This window comes from Oncorhynchus nerka, linkage group LG22 (genome assembly GCF_034236695.1).
Source record: "Oncorhynchus nerka isolate Pitt River linkage group LG22, Oner_Uvic_2.0, whole genome shotgun sequence".
NCBI lineage: Eukaryota > Metazoa > Chordata > Actinopteri > Salmoniformes > Salmonidae > Oncorhynchus > Oncorhynchus nerka.
In genome coordinates, this window is record NC_088417.1 from 76,912,381 (window position 1) to 76,932,104 (window position 19,724).

At 42.2% G+C, this 19,724-nt stretch overlaps 2 protein-coding genes across 6 annotated transcripts in view; one reads left to right on the forward strand and one right to left on the reverse strand.

Moving 5' to 3' along the window:
- The window catches only part of LOC115105764 (neurofibromin-like), a 195,687-nt gene that overhangs the window by 111,553 nt on the left and 64,410 nt on the right, over positions 1–19,724 (reverse strand). The gene's annotated exons all lie outside the window — the stretch shown is intronic.
- Positions 1–19,724, forward strand: part of tfr2 (transferrin receptor 2) — an 85,070-nt gene that overhangs the window by 56,207 nt on the left and 9,139 nt on the right. For all 3 annotated transcript variants that reach the window (XM_065007416.1, XM_065007417.1, XM_065007418.1), the window contains exons 11-16: positions 505–587; positions 6,286–6,349; positions 9,223–9,290; positions 9,479–9,549; positions 9,757–9,841; positions 11,685–11,912. In XM_065007416.1, coding sequence (XP_064863488.1) covers positions 505–587; positions 6,286–6,349; positions 9,223–9,290; positions 9,479–9,549; positions 9,757–9,841; positions 11,685–11,912 — 599 coding nt within the window. The remainder of the gene's footprint in view (positions 1–504; positions 588–6,285; positions 6,350–9,222; positions 9,291–9,478; positions 9,550–9,756; positions 9,842–11,684; positions 11,913–19,724) is intronic.

The window sequence follows — 19,724 nt, forward strand, 5'->3', positions numbered from 1 at the left end:
ACAACCACAATATAACCACAGCACAACCACAATATAACCACAACACAACCACAATATAACACAAACACAATACAACCACAACACAACCACAATATAACCATAACACAACCACAATATAACACAAACACAACCACAATATAACACAAACACAACCACAATATAACCATAACACAACCACAATATAACCATAACACAACCACAATATAACACAAACACAACCACAACACAAACACAATATAACACAAACACAACCACAATATAACCACAACACAACCACAATATAACAATAACACAACCACAATATAACCATAACACAACTACAATATAACACAAACACAACCACAACACAAACACAATATAACACAAACACAATATAACACAAACACAACCACAACACAACCACAACCACAATATAACCTCGACACAACCACAATATGTCCTGTGTGTGTGTGTATGTGTGTGTGTGTGTGTGTGTGTGTGTGTGTGTGTGTGTGTGCGCGCTAGGTTTCAACCCCAGGAGGAGTCTGTTGTTTGTCAGTTGGGACGCTGGAGACTTTGGGAACGTTGGTGCCACAGAGTGGTTGGAGGTTGGTACTGACTCCCTCTCTCTTCTTCTCTACCTCTATCCCCCCCCTTTGGGATCTCTCCCTAGAGAGAGGAATTACATCTCATATAAATCACATTGGCCTGTCTGCAACGAACTTGAAACATTGTATCAACTATTAACTTTTGGTTCTGGCCTGAAGCTTGCAGCTAGAGAACTTGCAACATTGTATAAAATATTCTGGGCCCTGAGAGTTTCTTGCTCAGTGAGCTCGGGACAGACACAGCTGGAGACTGCAGAAGGGATAAAGAAGTAGTGACTTGAGCAGGAGCTCACCGGAGCTGAGTACCGACACCTCACACGTTCTACCGCCTGAGCTCCTGTTCCTCTTTATAGGATATTATCTCTAAAGTATTGTGGAGCTTCCTGTTCCTCTTATAGAATATTATCTCAACAGTATTGTGAAGCTTCCTGTTCCTCTTACAGAATATTATCTCAACAGTATTGTAGAGCTTCCTGTTCCTCTTACAGAATATTATCTCAACAGTATTGTGAAGCTTCCTGTTCCTCTTATAGAATATTATCTCTAAAGTATTGTGGAGCTCCTGCACCTAAATATAAACAGTCCTGGCACCTCAAATGTTCTACTGCAACCTAATTCAGTCCAAGTCAAGCACCGATTAGAAGTAATCAGGTAGACCTATTTTATGACGTTTCCACTGGATCAGACATGACATTTCTACCTTTCATGCTGAGTGGTTATCGAAAGGGAGAGAGGTAAATAACAGCTGGTGCACGATATCTAAGGAAGTCTCAAGCTATTTAAAAAAAAAAATGTAATTTATTTGTACCTTTTTATTTAACTAAGCAAGTAAGTTAAGGACAAATTAAAATGTTAAATGACAGCCTAGGAACGGTGGGTTAACTACCTTGTTCAGGGGCAGAACGACAGATTTTTACCTTGTCAGCTCGGGGATTCTATCTTGCAACCTTTCGGTTACTAGTCCCAACGCACTAACCACTAGGCTACCTGCCGCCCCTACACTCTAACCACTAGGCTATCTGCCTCCCCACACTCTAACCACTAGGCTATCTGCCTCCTCTACACTCTAACCACTAGGCAATCTGCCTCCCTACACTCTAACCACTAGGCTATCTGCCACCCCTACACTCTAACCACTAGGCTACCTGCCGCCCCTACACTCTAACCACTAGGCTACCTGCCGCCCCTACACTCTAACCACTAGTCTACCTGCCGCCTCTACACTCTAACCACTAGGCTACCTGCCACCCCTACACTCTAACCACTAGGCTACCTGCGGCCCTTACACTCTAACCACTAGGCTACCTGCCGCCCCTACAGTCTAACCACTAGGCTACCTGCGGCCCCTACACTCTAACCACTAGGCTACCTGCCTCCCCTACACTCTAACCACTAGGCTACCTGCCGCCCCTACACTCTAACCACTAGGCTACCTGCCGCCCCTACACTCTAACCACTAGGCTACCTGCCGCCCCTACACTCTAACCACTAGGCTACCTGCCGCCCCTACACTCTAACCACTAGTCTACCTGCCGCCCTACACTCTAACCACTAGGCTACCTGCCACCCCTACACTCTAACCACTAGGCTACCTGCCTCCCCTACACTCTAACCACTAGGCTACCTGCCCCCTACACTCTAACCACTAGGCTACCTGCCGCCCCTACACTCTAACCACTAGGCTACCAGCGGCCCCTACACTCTAACCACTAGGCTACCTGCCGCCCCTACACTCTAACCACTACGCTACCTACCTCCTCTACACTCTAACCACTAGGCTACCCTGCCGCCTCTACACTCTAACCACTAGGCTAACCTACCCTAAACTACTTCTATGCTCGCTTCGAGGCAAATAATACTGAAACATGAATGAGAGCACCAGCTGTTCCGGACAACTGTGTGATCACACTCTCCGCAGACGATGTGAGTAAGACCTTTAAACAGGTCAACATTCACAAGGCCGCAGGTTCAGACGGATTATCAGGATGTGTACTCCGAGCATGCGCTGACCAACAGTCAAGTGTCTTCACTGACATTTTCAACCTCTCCCTGTCCGAGTCTGTAATACCAACATGTTTAAGCAGACCGCCATAGTGCCTTCAAAGTAGTCACCCTTTGCCTTGATGACTGTTTTGCACACTCTTGGTATTCTCTCAACCAGCTTCACCTGGAATACTTTTCCAACAGTCTTGGGGTGAAGAAAAAGCAGCACCTGTTGGCTGATTATCTTTATTTCTGTTTTCCGACTCATCTCAAATGGGTTGAGGTCGGGTGATTGTGGAGACCAGGTCATCTGATGCAGCACTCCATCACTCTCCTTCTTGGTCAAATAGCCCTTACACAGCCTGGAGGTGTGTTGGTCATTGTCCTGTTGAAGAACAAATTATAGTCCCACTAAGCACAAACCAGATGGGATGGGGTATCGCTGCAGAATACTGTGGTAGCCATGCTGGTTAAGTGTGCCTTGAATTTTAAATAAATCACTGACAGTGTCACCAGCAAAGCACCCCCACACCATCACACCTCCTCCATGCTTCATGGTGGGAACCACACATGCGGAGATCATCTGTTCATCTACTCTGCGTCTGACAAAGACATGGCAGTTGAAACTCAAAACTCAAATTTGGACTCATCAGACCAAAGGACATATTTCCTAATGTCCATTGCTTGTGTTTCTTGGCCCGAGCAAAGTCTCTTCTTCTTATTGGTGTCCTTTAGTAGTGGTTTGTTTGCAGAAATTCAACCATGAAGGCCTGATTCATGTAGTCTCCTCTGTTGAGATGTGTCTGTTACTTGAACTCTGTGAAGCATTTATTTGGTCTGCAATTTCTGAGGCTGATAACTGTAATGAACTTATCCTCTGCAGCAGAGGTAACTCTGGCTCTCCCTTTCCTGTGGCGGTCCTCATGAGAGCCAGTTTCATCATAGAGCTTGATGTTTTTTGTGACTTGAAGAAACTTTCAAAGCAAGTAATGATGTCGTTTCTCTTTGCTTAGCTGTTAGCATGTTAGTTGAGCTGTTAGTTGAGCTGTTAGTTGAGCTGTTAGTTGAGTTATTATTGTTCAATAACAGTCCAAAGCAAGTTTAGTCTCCCCTGTCCTCAACTATTCTCCCACTGAACAAAGGAACAGGATGCCATTTATAACCCCTAGCCTTGGGTTGACTATTCTGAAGTCCTTGCAGTACAACTTGGCCAATGGCCAAATAACAAGTAGCCTGCCCCCGACTCAATGTACAGTCCAATGTGGCCCACGTAGCACACGTCGCTCTGAGTTCAGGACATTCCACAGATTCTAACAGATGTTGAACTGAAACCCAACTCCTAATTTCCTATTGACCATTATTATATTTGATACACTTTTGACCAGGACTCTAGTTTTTAAGCCTCTCATCCTCTGCATTGTGTATTTATCTTCAAAATATTCTTATAATATGGACTTGGTATTTTACCAAATAGGGCTATCTTTTGTATACCACCCTTACCTTGTCACAACACAACTGATTGGCTCAAACGTATTAACCTCTTGCTTCTACCTGAGACGCTTGCGTCCCAACTAGAGCTCTGGAAATGCAAATGCGCTACGCTAAATGCTAATAGTATTAGTTAAAACTCAAACGTTCATTAAAATACACATGCAGGGTATCGAATTAAAGCTACACTCGTTGTGAATCCAGGCAACAAGTCAGATTTTTAAAATGCTTTTCGGCGAAAGCATGAGAAGTTATTATCTGATAGCATGCACCAATACACTACAACACAAAAGCCACGCAGGGGACGTAAACAAAATAATTAGCATTTCGGCGTTACACAAACCGCACAATAAAATAGAAAACAGTCCTTACCTTTCACCATCTTCTTTGTTGGCACTCCTAGATGTCCCATAAACACTATTGGGTCTTTATTTCGATTAAATCGGTCCATATAAAGCCAAGATATCGTTATATGTAGACTGTGATAAACGAAAAAAACAGCGTTTTCAAAACGTAACGTAATTTTTTTAAATTCAAAAAGTCGACGATAAACTTTCACAAAACACTTCGAAATACGTTTGTAATGCAACTTTAGGTATTAGTAAACGTTAATAAGCGATCAAATTCATCAGGAGGCGATGTAAAGATCATTAGCTGTCCGTCTGGAAAAATGTCCGGCTAGAAACTCAACGAAAATATCCAGTCCTAGACCTGAAGAAATACGGTGCCCTGCATGTGTTTGACCAAGAAAAAACTCGAAGGGAAATGACAAGACTCTAGACACCGTGTGGAAGCTGTAGGTACTGCAACCTCAGTCAATTAATTGTGGTTCACCTTTATCAATGGGTTCAAGTAGCGCATGGATATATTTTCCCATTTTCAGTGATCAGTTTTTCCTGTGCTTTTCGATGTAAATGCCGTTCTGGTAAAGCCACAGCAGTGATTTAACCAGTTTTATAAACGTCTGAGTGTTTTCTATCCACACAGACTAAGCAAATGCATATACTATATTCCTGGCATGAGTAGCAGGGCGCTGAAATGTTGCGCGATTTTTAACAGAATGTTCAAAAAAGTAGAGGGTAGAAGGAAGAGGTTTTAAGAAGGAAAGAAATTCCACAAATGAACTTTTAACAAGGCACACCTGTTAATTGAAATGAATTCCAGGTGACTACCTCATGAAGCTGGTTGAGAGAATGCCAAGAGTGTGCAAAGTTGTCATCAAGGAAAAGGGTGGCTACTTTTGGAGAATCTCAAATATAAAATATATGTAACGGCGTTCTTCGTTTGTGGAAAGAGAGTCGGACCGAAATGCAGCGTGTTGGTTACTCATGTTACTTTAATGAAAGAAAACGTGGTACATGAAATAACTCATACTATGAAAACAACAAACAGAACGTGAAACCTAAATACAGCCTATCTGGTGAACTACACAGAGACAGGAACAAACACCCACGAAATACCAAGCGAAACTCAGGCTGCCTAAATACGGTTCCCAATCAGAGACAACGAAAGCACCTGACTCTAATTGAGAATCGCCTCAGGCAGCCAAGCCTATACCACACCCCTAATCAGCCGCAATCCCAAATAATACAAACCCCAATACGAAACATAACATATAAACCCATGTCACACCCTGGCCTACCCAAACATATGACAAAAACACAAAATACAATGACCAAGGCGTGACAATATAGTTTTATTTGTTTAAAATTTTTTTGGTTACTACATGATTCCATATGTCTTCACTACTATTCAACAAGGCAGAAAATAGTCAAAATAAAGAAAAACCCTTAAATGAGTAGGTGTGTCGAAACTTATGACTGGTACTGTTTATATATATATATATATATATATATATATATATATATATAATTATATATTTCTTACAGCTCGACTAAAACAATCTTGGTCGACCAACAACCTAACGCCCAAACAATCGACCAGTCGATTGAGGCCAGCCCCATCTCTCTTTCTCTCTCTCTCTCTTTCTCTCTTTCTCTCTCTCTCTCTCTCTCTCTCTCTCTCTCTCTCTACCTTTATCACACCCTCTCTCTTGCTCTCTCTCTTCCTCTCTTCCTCGCTTTCTCTTGCTCTCTCTCTCTCTCTCTCTCTCTCGATATCTCTCTCTCTCGATATCTCTCTCTCTCGATATCTCTATTGTTCTTTCTCTACCTCTGTCTGTCCATGTATTATCCTGAACCTCTCTTACCTCTCCTATGGTTGCCAGGGTTACCTGTCCATGCTACACCTGAAGGCTGTGGCGTACTTCAGTCTGGACCAGGCGGTTATGGGTAAAACAAAGAGCCACGGCATAACATTGTTACAATGTTGAACATATGATGTGAAATATACACTGAACAACACTATAAACACAACATGTAAAGTGTTGGTCCCATGCTTCATGATCTGAAATAAAACATCCCAGAAAGTTTCCATATTCACAAAATGCTTATTTCTCTAAAATGTTTTCCGCAAATGTATTTACACAGGTGCACCTTGTGCTGGGGACAATAAAAGGCCACTCTAAAATGTGAAGTTTTTTCACACAACACAATGCCACAGATATCTCCTGTTTTGAGGGAGCGTGCAATTGGCATGCTGTCTGCAGGAATGTCCACCAGAGCATTGAATTGTAATTTCTCTACCATAAGCCACCTCCAATGTCGTTTTAGAGAATTTAACAGTGTGTCCAACTGCAGACTACGTTTACCCATCTGGGTTCTTCACCTGCTGAATCATCTGAGGGGGTGGGGCATTTCTGTCTATAATAAAGCCATTTTATAGGGAAAAACTCATTCTGATTGGCTGGGCCTAGCTCCCAAATGGGTGGGCATATGCCCTCCCAGGCCCACCTAAATGTTATATTTCAGTTTTTTATATTTTATATATTTATATATATCAAATTCGCTACAATTTCGATTTTTTTTAATTTAATTTTTTATTATGGTGTGTAGATGGATGAGCGGAAAACACGAATTCATCCATTTTAGAACAAGAACAAGGCTGTAACGTAACAAAATGTGGAAAATGTCAAGGAGTCTGAATACTTTCTGAATGACGTTACATTTTATGATGTTAAATATGTCTGATAAATACACATGATATTAAATATATATTTTGTTAAATATATATCATGTTGAATATAGAATTTGAAAAAACATTTAGTTAAATATATATGATAAATACATCTGATGTTAATTACATATAATGTTGAATATCGATGTTAAATATATACATTAAATATATATGTATGATAATAAATATATATGATGTTAAATATATATGATAATAAATATATATGATAATAAATATATATGATAATAAATATATATGATAATAAATATATATGATAATAATAAATATATATGATAATAAATATATATGATGTTAAATATACAGTGGGGAGTATTTGATACACTGCCGATTTTGCAGGTTTTCCTACTTACAAAGCATGTAGAGGTCTGTAATTTTTTAAATTATAGGTACACTTCAACTGTGAGAGAAAAAGTAAGTAATTAATTAGCATTTTATTGCATCACATAAGTATTTGATCACCTAACAACCAGTAAGAATTCCGGCTCTCACAGACCTGTTAGTTTTTCTTTAAGAAGCCCTCCTGTTCTCCACTCATTACCTGTATTAACTGCACCTGTTTGAACTCGTTACCTGTATAAAAGACACCTGTCCACACACTCAATCAAACATACTCCAACCTCTCCACAATGGCCAAGACCAGAGAGCTGTGTAAGGACATCAGGGTTAAATTGTAGATCTGCACAAGGCTGGGATGGGCTACAGGACAATAGGCAAGCAGCTTGGTGAGAAGGCAACAACTGTTGGCGCAATTATTAGAAAATGGAAGAAGTTCAAGATGATGGTCAATCACCCTCAATCTGGGGCTCCATGCAAGATCTCACCTCGTGGGACCTGCTCAATGACCTGAAGAGAGCTCAGTCTCAAAGAAAACCATTAGTAACACACTACGCCGTCATGGATTAAAATCCTGCAGCGCACGCAAGGTCCCCCTGCTCAAGCCAGCGCATGTCCAGGTCTGTCTGAAGTCTCCCAATGACCATCTGGATGATCCAGAGGAGGAATGGGAGAAGGTCATGTGGTCTGATGAGACAAAAATAGAGCTTTTTGGTCTAAACTCCATTCGCCGTGTTTGGAGGAAGAAGAAGGATGAGTACAACCCCAAGACACCATCCCAACCCTGAAGCATGGAGGTGGAAACATCATTCTTTGGGGATGCTTTTCTGCAAAGGGGACAGGATGACTGCACCGTATTGAGGGGAGGATGGATGGGGCCATGTATCGCGAGATCTTGGCCAACAACCTCCTTCCCTCAGTAAGAGCATTGAAGATGGGTCGTGGCTGGGTCTTCCAGCATGACAACGACCCGAAACACAGAGCAAGGGCAACTAAGGAGTGGCTCCGTAAGAAGCATCTCAAGGTCCTGTAGTGGCCTAGCCAGTCTCCAGACCTGAACCCAATAGAACATCTTTGGAGGGAGCTGAAAGTCTGTATTGCCCAACGACAGCCCCGAAACCTGAAGGATCTGGAGAAGGTCTGTATGGAGGAGTGGGTCAAAATCCCTTCTGTAGTGTGTGCAAACCTGGTCAAGAACTACAGGAAACGTATGATCTCTGTAATTGCAAACAAATGTTTCTGTACCAAATATTAAGTTCTGCTTTTCTGATGTATCAAATACTTATGTCATGCAATAAAATGCAAATTAATTACTTAAAAATCATACAATGTGATTTTCTGGATTTTTGTTTTAGATTCCGTCTCTCACAGTTGAAGTGTACCTATGATAAAAAAATTACAGACCTCTACATGCTTTGTAAGTAGGAAACCCTGCAAAATCGGCAGTGTATCAAATACTTGTTGTCCCCACTGTATATGATAATAAATATATATATGATTATAAATATATATGATAAATATATATAATAAATATATATGTTAAATATATATGATAATAAATATATATGTTAAATAAATATGATAAATTCATCTAATGTTAATTACATATAATGTTGAATATCGATGTTGAATATATTTGATGAAAATAGATGTTGAATATAGATGATGTTAAATATATATGATAAATAAATCCGATGTTAATTTCATATAATGAGAATCTGTGTTGTTGTCTCAGGTGATGATAACCTGTCAGCCTACACTAGTCCTCTACTGATCGATCTAATAGAATCAGCCATCAAACAGGTAACTTTCCATTGTCTATATTCTACTAAATATACTCTACCTTTGTGTGTGTTTATCATATGTACAGTGTGAATCATGTATAACGTCTGTGTGTGTACACACACACACACACACACACACACACACACACACACACACACACACACACACACACACACACACACACACACACACACACACACACACAGGTGGAGCATCCTAAACACACAGGCCAGACCATCTACAGCCAGGCAGAGAAAGAGGGGGGCAGCTGGAAGATGTGGGTAACTCCTATCTTTTACTTTCAATTCTTCCTTGTCTTTAACATACAGACTTTCTATTTCTCTCTGTCTCTCTCCCTCCCCCTCTCTCCTCCCCTCTCTTCTCTCCCTCCCCCTCTCTCCTCTCTCCTCTAGTATTAAGCCATCATATCTGAACAGTGGGGTGTATAGGTGATACTAACTCTCTGTTTCTCTCTCTCATCCAGTATTAAGCCATTGTACCTGAACAGCGGGGCATATAGTTTCACAGCCTTTGGAGGAGTTCCTGCTATGGAGCTACGCTTCAATGAGGTACAACCCTTCCTCTCACCTCTCTACCTCTCCTCTCACCTCTCTCTCTACCTCTCCTCTAAACTCACCTCTCTCTCTATATTTCCTCTAAACTCACCTCTCTCTCTACCTCTACTCTCACCTCTCTCTACCTCTCCTCTTAACTCAACTCTCTCTGTACCTCTCCTCTCACCTCTCTCTCTACCTCTCCTCTCACCTCTCTCTAACTCTCCTTTAAACTCACCTCTCACTCTACCTCTCCTCTAAACTAACATCTCTCTCTATCTCTCCTTTCACCTCTCTCTCTACCTCTCCTTTCACCTCTCTCTCTACCTCTCCTCTAAACTCACCCCTCTCTCTATCTCTCCTTTCACCTCTCTCTCGAACTCTCCTTTAAACTCACCTCTCACTCTACCTCTCCTCTAAACTAACATCTCTCTCTATCTCTCCTTTCACCTCTCTCTCTACCTCTCCTTTCACCTCTCTCTCTACCTCTCCTCTAAACTAACATCTCTCTCTATCTCTCCTTTCACCTCTCTCTCTACCTCTCCTTTCACCTCTCTCTCTACCTCTCCTCTAAACTCACCCCTCTCTCTACCTCTCCTCTAAACTCACCTCTCTCTCTACCTCTCATCTAAACTCACCTCTCTCTATATCTCTCCTTTCACCTCTCTCACCTCTCTCTCTCCCTCTCCTCTAAACTCACCTCTCTCTCTCCCTCTCATCTAAACTCACATCTCTCTCTACCTCTCCTTTCACCCCTCTCTACCTCTCCTCTAAACTCACCCCTCTCTCTACATCTCCTCTCACCTCTCCCTCTACCTCTTCTCTCACCTCTCCCTCTATCTCTTCTCTCACCTCTCCCTCTATCTCTTCTCTCACCTCTCCCTCTATCTCTTCTCTCACCTCTCCCTCTACCTCTTCTCTCACCTCTCCCTCTACCTCTTCTCTCACCTCTCCCTCTCTCTTCTCTCACCTCTCCCTCTTCTCTCACCTCTCCCTCTACCTCTTCTCTCACCTCTCCCTCTACCTCTTCTCTCACCTCTCCCTCTACCTCTTCTCTCACCTCTCCTTCTATCTCTTCTCTCACCTCTCCCTCTTCTCTCATCTAAACTCACATCTCTTTCTACCTCTCATCTAAACTCACCTCTCTCTATATCTCTCCTTTCATCTCTCTCTTCTCTCACCGCTCTCCCTAGCTCTCCTCTCCTATCACCTCTCTCTCTACTTCTCCTCTAAACTCACCCCTCTCTCTACATCTCCTCTCAACTCTCTCTCTACCTCTTATCTCACCCCCCCTCTACCTCTTCTCTCACCTCTCCCTCTACCTCTTCTCTCACCTCTCCCTCTATCTCTTCTCTCACCTCTCCTTCTATCTCTTCTCTCACCTCTCCCTCTATCTCTTCTCTCACCTCTCCCTCTACCTCTTCTCTCACCTCTCCCTCTACCTCTTCTCTCACCTCTCCCTCTCTCTTCTCTCACCTCTCCCTCTTCTCTCACCTCTCCCTCTACCTCTTCTCTCACCTCTCCCTCTACCTCTTCTCTCACCTCTCCCTCTACCTCTTCTCTCACCTCTCCTTCTATCTCTTCTCTCACCTCTCCCTCTTCTCTCACCTCTCCCTCTACCTCTTCTCTCACCTCTCCCTCTACCTCTTCTCTCACCTCTCCCTCTACCTCTTCTCTCACCTCTCCCTCTACCTCTTCTCTCAACTCTCCCTCTACCTCTTCTCTCACCTCTCCCTCCTTCTACATCTCCTCCAAACTCACTCCTCTTTCTACATGCTTTTCTTTCTCCAGGGTCTTTCTCTTGAATGCTACAATGTTTCAGTGATGATTCAAATAGTGTGTGTGTGTGTCTCTTCAGGACTCCCGCCCCTACCCGTTTGTCAACACCCCATTGGACACCTCCGGGCGACTCCAGGAAGTCCTGGGGGGTCGTCTGGGGGTCGTAGGGCGGAGCCTAGGAGAGCTGGTTGGTCTGATGGTGCTGCGATTGGCTCACGACCACATCCTGCCTCTACGCATCACTACCTATTCCCATACTGCACTGCAGTTCAGCGCCCAGCTCAACAAGCACTCTGCCGAGCTTCAGGTATGAACACACTAACCCTCCTCCCTCCAGGCTCGTGGTCTCCCTCCCCCTCCGGGCTCATGGTCTCTCTCCACCCTCCGGGCTCGTGGTCTCCCTCCCCCTCCGGGCTCATGGTCTCCCTCCCCCTCCAGGCTCGTGATCTCCCTCCCCCCTCCGGGCTCGTGACCTCCCTCCCCCCTCCGGGCTCGTGGTCTCCCTCCCCCCTCCGGGCTCGTGGTCTCCCTCCCCCCTCCGGGCTCGTAGTCTCCCACCACCCTCCGGGCTCGTTGTCTCTCTCCTCCCTCCGGACTCGTTGTCTCTCTCCTCCCTCCGGGCTCGTTGTCTCTCTCCTCCCTCCGGGCTCGTGGCCTCCCTCCTCCCTCCGGGCTCGTGGCCTCCCTCCTCCCTCCGGGCTCGTTGTCTCTCTCCTCCCTCTGGGCTCGTGGTCTCTCTCCTCCCTCCGGGCTCGTGGTCTCTCTAGAATTTAAGGAACATTTTTAGAACACATACTATGGGGCAAAAAAGTATTTAGTCAGCCACCAATTGTGCAAGTTCTCCCACTTAAAAAGATGAGAGAGGCCTGTAATTTTCATCATAGGTACACTTCAACTATGACAGACAAAATGAGAAAAGGATTTTTAATAAATTTATTTGCAAATTATGGTGGGAAATAAGTATTTGGTCAATAACAAAAGTTTATCTCAATACTTTGTTATATAGGCTTTGTTGGCAATGACAGAGGTCAAACGTTTTCTGTAAGTCTTCACAAGGTTTTCACACACTGTTGCTGGTATTTTGGCCCATTCCTCCATGCAGATCTCCTCTAGAGTATTGATGTTTTGGGGCTGTTGCTGGGCAACACAGACTTTCAACTCCCTCCAAAGATTTTCTATGGGGTTGAGATCTGGAGACTAGCTAGGCCACTCCAGGACCTTGAAATGCTTCTTACGGAGCCACTCCTTCGTTGCCCGGGCAGTGTGTTTGGGATCATTGTCATGCTGAAAGACCCAGCCACATTTCATCTTCAATGCCCTTGCTGATGGAAGGAGGTTTTCACTCAAAATCTCACGATACATGGCCCCATTCATTCTTTCCTTTACACGGTTCAGTCACCCTGGTCCCTTTGCAGAAAAACAGCCCCAAAGCATGATGTTTCCACCCCCATGCTTCACAGTAGGTAGGTATGGTGTTTTTTGGATGCAACGCAGCATTCTTTGTCCTCCAAACCTGACGAGTTGAGTTTTAACCAAAAAGTTATATTTTGGTTTCATCTGACCATTACGACATTCTCCCAATCTTCTTCTGGATCACCCAAATGCTCTCTAGCAAACTTCAGACGGACCTGGACATGTACTGGCCTAAGCAGGGGGACACGTCTGGCACTGCAGGATTTGAGTCCCTGGCGGCGTAGTGTGTTACTGATGGTAGGCTTTGTTACTTTGGTCCCATCTCTCTGCAGGTCATTCACTAGGTCCCCCCGTGTAGTTCTGGGGATTTTTGCTCACCGTTCTTGTGATCATTTTGACCCCACGGGGTGAGATCTTGCTTGGAGCCCCAGATCGAGGGAGATTATCAGTGGTCTTGTATGTCTTCCATTTCCTAATAATTGCTCCAACAGTTGATTTCTTCAAACCAAGCTGCTTACAATTGGCTGACTAAATACTTTTTTGTATTTGATGAGAGAGGCGGGTAATTTTCATCATAGGTACACTTCATTTAGTCAGCCACCAAAGTTCTCCCACTTAAAAAGATAAGAGAGGCCTGTAATTTTCATCATAGGTACACTTCAACTATGACAGACAAAATGAGAAAAACAAATCCAGAAAATCACATTATAGGATTTTTAATGAATTTATTTGCCATTGGAATATCTGACATGTACATTACAAAAACAGATCAGTTCTACAAAGTGTGGGAACTAAATGATCTAGAACCTGATTCTATTTTGCAAGGATTTACTCAGAATGGTGGTGCTCTCAGGATTACACTGTACGTTCCATGTGTTGGACGTAATTCATTAATTGAAGTTTAAATTGAAGAGTTTTTGTGTTTAATTTATGTCTGTTTGTTCGTAAAAATGTTTTATGTATATATATATTTTTTTATTATTTTGTTCTAATATTCGGAGAAAGTTCCAATAAATGTACTATATCAAAAATAGAGTATGTACTTGTTGCATGACAAATATACTGAAAGATATTACTGACGACATGTACAGGCATTGTGAAAAACACAAGGCTCGTTGTCAATGAATTGTGTGGTATCAGCTGGCAGTTTCTGATGTGCAGAAGTGATGTCCCATTCCATAGGGTTATTTATCTTTAACTACACTAGTGATGTCCCATTCCATAGGGTTAATTAATCTGTCCCTACACTAGTGATGTCCCATTCCATAGGGTTATTTATCTGTCTCTACACTAGTGATGTCCCATTCCATAGGGTTATTAATCTGTCCCTACACTAGTGATGTCCCATTCCATAGGGTTATTTATCTTTAACTACACTAGTGATGTCCCATTCCATAGGGTTATTTATCTTTAACTACACTAGTGATGTCCCATTCCATAGGGTTATTTATCTGTCCCTACACTAGTGATGTCCCATTCCATAGGGTTATTAATCTGTCCCTACACTAGTGATGTCCCATTCCATAGGGTTATTAATATGTCTCTACACTAGTGATGTCCCATTCCATAGGCTTAATAATCTTTCTCTATACTAGTGATGTCCCATTCCATAGGGTTATTAATCTGTCTCTACACTAGTGATGTCCCATTCCATAGGGTTATTAATCTGTCTCTACACTAGTGATGTCCCATTCCATAGGGTTATTTATCTTTAACTACACTAGTGATGTCCCATTCCATAGGGTTATTAATCTGTCTCTACACTAGTGATGTCCCATTCCATAGGGTTATTAATCTGTCCCTACACTAGTGTTGTCCCATTCCATAGGGTTATTTATCTGTCTCTACACTAGTGATGTCCCATTCCATAGGGTTATTAATATGTCCCTACACTAGTGATGTCCCATTCCATAGGGTTATTAATCTGTCCCTACACTAGTGATGTCCCATTCCATAGGGTTATTAATCTGTCCCTACACTAGTGATGTCCCATTCCATAGGGTTATTTATCTCTAACTACACTAGTGATGTCCCATTCCATAGGGTTATTTATCTCTAACTACACTAGTGATGTCCCATTCCATAGGGTTATTTATCTCTAACTACACTAGTGATGTCCCATTCCATAGGGTTATTAATCTGTCTCTACACTAGTGATGTCCCATTCCATAGGGTTATTAATCTGTCTCTACACTAGTGATGTCCCATTCCATAGGGTTGTTAATCTGTCTCTACACTAGTGATGTCCCATTCCAAAGGGTTATATATCTCTAACTACACTAGTGATGTCCCATTCCATAGGGTTAATTAATCTGTCCCTACACTAGTGATGTCCCATTCCATAGGGTTATTAATCTGTCTCTACACTAGTGATGTCCCATTCCATAGGGTTATTAATCTGTCCCTACACTAGTGATGTCCCATTCCATAGGGTTATTTATCTCTAACTACACTAGTGATGTCCCATTCCATAGGGTTATTAATTTGTCTCTACACTAGTGATGTCCCATTCCATAGGGTTATTTATCTGTCTCTACACTAGTGATGTCCCATTCCATAGGGTTATTAATCTGTCCCTACACTAGTGATGTCCCATTCCATAGGGTTATTAATCTGTCCCTACACTAGTGATGTCCCATTCCATAGGGTTATTAATCTGTCTCTACACTAGTGATGTCCCATTCCATAGGGTTATTTATCTCTAACTACACTAGTGATGTCCCATTCCATAGGGTTATTTATCTCTAACTACACTAGTGATGTCCCATTCCATAGGGTTATTTATCTCTAACTACACTAGTGATGTCCCATTCCATAGGGTTATTAATCTGTCTCTACACTAGTGATGTCCCATTCCATAGGGTTATTAATCTGTCTCTACACTAGTGATGTCCCATTCCATAGGGTTGTTAATCTGTCTCTACACTAGTGATGTCCCATTCCAAAGGGTTATGTATCTCTAACTACACTAGTGATGTCCCATTCCATAGGGTTAATTAATCTGTCCCTACACTAGTGATGTCCCATTCCATAGGGTTATTAATCTGTCTCTACACTAGTGATGTCCCATTCCATAGGGTTATTAATCTGTCCCTACACTAGTGATGTCCCATTCCATAGGGTTATTTATCTCTAACTACACTAGTGATGTCCCATTCCATAGGGTTATTAATCTGTCTCTACACTAGTGATGTCCCATTCCATAGGGTTATTTATCTGTCTCTACACTAGTGATGTCCCATTCCATAGGGTTATTAATCTGTCCCTACACTAGTGATGTCCCATTCCATAGGGTTATTAATCTGTCCCTACACTAGTGATGTCCCATTCCATAGGGTTATTAATCTGTCTCTACACTAGTGATGTCCCATTCCATAGGGTTATTTATCTTTAACTACACTAGTGATGTCCCATTCCATAGGGTTATTTATCTGTCCCTACACTAGTGATGTCCCATTCCATAGGGTTATTTATCTGTCCCTACACTAGTGATGTCCCATTCCATAGGGTTATTAATCTGTCCCTACACTAGTGATGTCCCATTCCATAGGGTTATTAATCTGTCCCTACACTAGTGATGTCCCATTCCATAGGGTTATTTATCTGTCCCTACACTAGTGATGTCCCATTCCATAGGGTTATTAATCTGTCCCTACACTAGTGATGTCCCATTCCATAGGGTTATTTATCTCTAACTACACTAGTGATGTCCCATTCCATAGGGTTATTTATCTCTAACTACACTAGTGATGTCCCATTCCATAGGGTTATTTATCTCTAACTACACTAGTGATGTCCCATTCCATAAGGTTAATTAATCTGTCCCTACACTAGTGATGTCCCATTCCATAGGGTTATTAATCTGTCCCTACACTAGTGATGTCCCATTCCATAGGGTTATTTATCTTTAACTACACTAGTGATGTCCCATTCCATAGGGTTATTAATCTGTCTCTACACTAGTGATGTCCCATTCCATAGGGTTATTTATCTTTAACTACACTAGTGATGTCCCATTCCATAGGGTTATTTATCTGTCCCTACACTAGTGATGTCCCATTCCATAGGGTTATTAATCTGTCCCTACACTAGTGATGTCCCATTCCATAGGGTTATTTATCTGTCCCTACACTAGTGATGTCCCATTCCATAGGGTTATTTATCTTTAACTACACTAGTGATGTCCCATTCCATAGGGTTATTTATCTTTAACTACACTAGTGATGTCCCATTCCATAGGGTTATTTATCTGTCCCTACACTAGTGATGTCCCATTCCATAGGGTTATTAATCTGTCTCTACACTAGTGATGTCCCATTCCATAGGGTTATTAATCTGTCCCTACACTAGTGATGTCCCATTCCAAAGGGTTATTAATCTGTCTCTACACTAGTGATGTCCCATTCCAAAGGGTTATTTATCTGTCTCTACACTAGTGATGTCCCATTCCATAGGGTTATTTATCTTTAACTACACTAGTGATGTCCCATTCCATAGGGTTATTAATCTGTCCCTACACTAGTGATGTCCCATTCCATAGGGTTATTTATCTGTCTCTACACTAGTGATGTCCCATTCCATAGGGTTATTAATATGTCCCTACACTAGTGATGTCCCATTCCATAGGGTTATTAATCTGTCCCTACACTAGTGATGTCCCATTCCATAGGGTTATTAATCTGTCTCTACACTAGTGATGTCCCATTCCAAAGGGTTATTAATCTGTCCCTACACTAGTGATGTCCCATTCCATAGGGTTATTTATCTGTCTCTACACTAGTGATGTCCCATTCCATAGGGTTATTAATATGTCCCTACACTAGTGATGTCCCATTCCATAGGGTTAATAATCTGTCCCTACACTAGTGATGTCCCATTCCATAGGGTTATTTATCTCTAACTACACTAGTGATGTCCCATTCCATAGGGTTATTTATCTCTAACTACACTAGTGATGTCCCATTCCATAGGGTTATTAATCTGTCTCTACACTAGTGATGTCCCATTCCATAGGGTTATTAATCTGTCTCTACACTAGTGATGTCCCATTCCATAGGGTTGTTAATCTGTCTCTACACTAGTGATTTCCCATTCCAAAGGGTTATGTATCTCTAACTACACTAGTGATGTCCCATTCCATAGGGTTAATTAATCTGTCCCTACACTAGTGATGTCCCATTCCATAGGGTTATTAATCTGTCTCTACACTAGTGATGTCCCATTCCATAGGGTTATTAATCTGTCCCTACACTAGTGATGTCCCATTCCATAGGGTTATTTATCTCTAACTACACTAGTGATGTCCCATTCCATAGGGTTATTAATCTGTCTCTACACTAGTGATGTCCCATTCCATAGGGTTATTTATCTGTCTCTACACTAGTGATGTCCCATTCCATAGGGTTATTAATCTGTCCCTACACTAGTGATGTCCCATTCCATAGGGTTATTAATCTGTCCCTACACTAGTGATGTCCCATTCCATAGGGTTATTAATCTGTCCCTACACTAGTGATGTCCCATTCCATAGGGTTATTAATCTGTCCCTACACTAGTGATGTCCCATTCCATAGGGTTATTAATCTGTCCCTACACTAGTGATGTCCCATTCCATAGGGTTATTAATCTGTCCCTACACTAGTGATGTCCCATTCCATAGGGTTATTAATCTGTCTCTACACTAGTGATGTCCCATTCCATAGGGTTATTAATCTGTCCCTACACTAGTGATGTCCCATTCCATAGGGTTATTAATCTGTCTCTACACTAGTGATGTCCCATTCCATATGGTTATTTATCTTTAACTACACTAGTGATGTCCCATTCCATAGGGTTATTAATCTGTCTCTACACTAGTGATGTCCCATTCCATAGGGTTATTTATCTTTAACTACACTAGTGATGTCCCATTCCATAGGGTTATTTATCTGTCCCTACACTAGTGATGTCCCATTCCATAGGGTTATTTATCTGTCCCTACACTAGTGATGTCCCATTCCATAGGGTTATTAATCTGTCCCTACACTAGTGATGTCCCATTCCATAGGGTTATTAATCTGTCCCTACACTAGTGATGTCCCATTCCATAGGGTTATTAATCTGTCCCTACACTAGTGATGTCCCATTCCATAGGGTTATTTATCTGTCCCTACACTAGTGATGTCCCATTCCATAGGGTTATTAATCTGTCCCTACACTAGTGATGTCCCATTCCATAGGGTTATTTATCTCTAACTACACTAGTGATGTCCCATTCCATAGGGTTATTTATCTCTAACTACACTAGTGATGTCCCATTCCATAGGGTTATTTATCTTTAACTACACTAGTGATGTCCCATTCCATAGGGTTATTAATCTGTCTCTACACTAGTGATGTCCCATTCCATAGGGTTATTAATCTGTCTCTACACTAGTGATGTCCCATTCCATAGGGTTATTAATCTGTCTCTACACTAGTGATGTCCCATTCCATAGGGTTATTAATCTGTCTCTACACTAGTGATGTCCCATTCCATAGGGTTATTTATCTTTAACTACACTAGTGATGTCCCATTCCATAGGGTTATTAATCTGTCTCTACACTAGTGATGTCCCATTCCATAGGGTTATTAATCTGTCCCTACACTAGTGATGTCCCATTCCATAGGGTTATTTATCTGTCTCTACACTAGTGATGTCCCATTCCATAGGGTTATTAATATGTC